This window comes from Egretta garzetta, unplaced genomic scaffold (genome assembly GCF_000687185.1).
Source record: "Egretta garzetta isolate BGI_Z169 unplaced genomic scaffold, ASM68718v1 scaffold356, whole genome shotgun sequence".
Lineage (NCBI taxonomy): Eukaryota > Metazoa > Chordata > Aves > Pelecaniformes > Ardeidae > Egretta > Egretta garzetta.
The window spans coordinates 376,812-377,084 of NW_009260019.1; the positions used below are offsets into that span (position 1 = coordinate 376,812).

The following is a 273-nucleotide window of genomic DNA, read 5'->3' on the forward strand; positions in this document are numbered from 1 at the left end:
TCCTCCGGGTCTGGTGGTCTTCCTTCTGGCGCCAGCTGCGGGGCCAGCCCACCAGCACCGTGTTGTGCTGCAGCCCCCCCAGCCCGCTGGACTGGATGAGGTGGGACATGCCGTCCCGCAGGTTAGAGGAGATGACGACCTGGCAAAAGCCCTTCACCTTCTCCGCTTCCATGAGGCGGCGGATGGACTGGAGGTGGGAGAGAGGGGTCAAGGACCGCAGGGCCTGGGGATGGGTGCCCGCTGCAGGCACGGCGGCCACCAGCCCCGGCAGCA

The 273-nt window shown here is 68.5% G+C and overlaps 1 protein-coding gene across 1 annotated transcript in view; it reads right to left on the reverse strand.

Annotated features, from left to right (window-relative positions):
• SLC12A5 (solute carrier family 12 member 5) overlaps positions 1 to 273 on the reverse strand; it is a 19,838-nt gene that overhangs the window by 2,977 nt on the left and 16,588 nt on the right. The window contains 1 exon segment of the mRNA XM_035896143.1: positions 2 to 187. Within this exon segment, the coding sequence (XP_035752036.1) occupies positions 2 to 187 (186 nt within the window).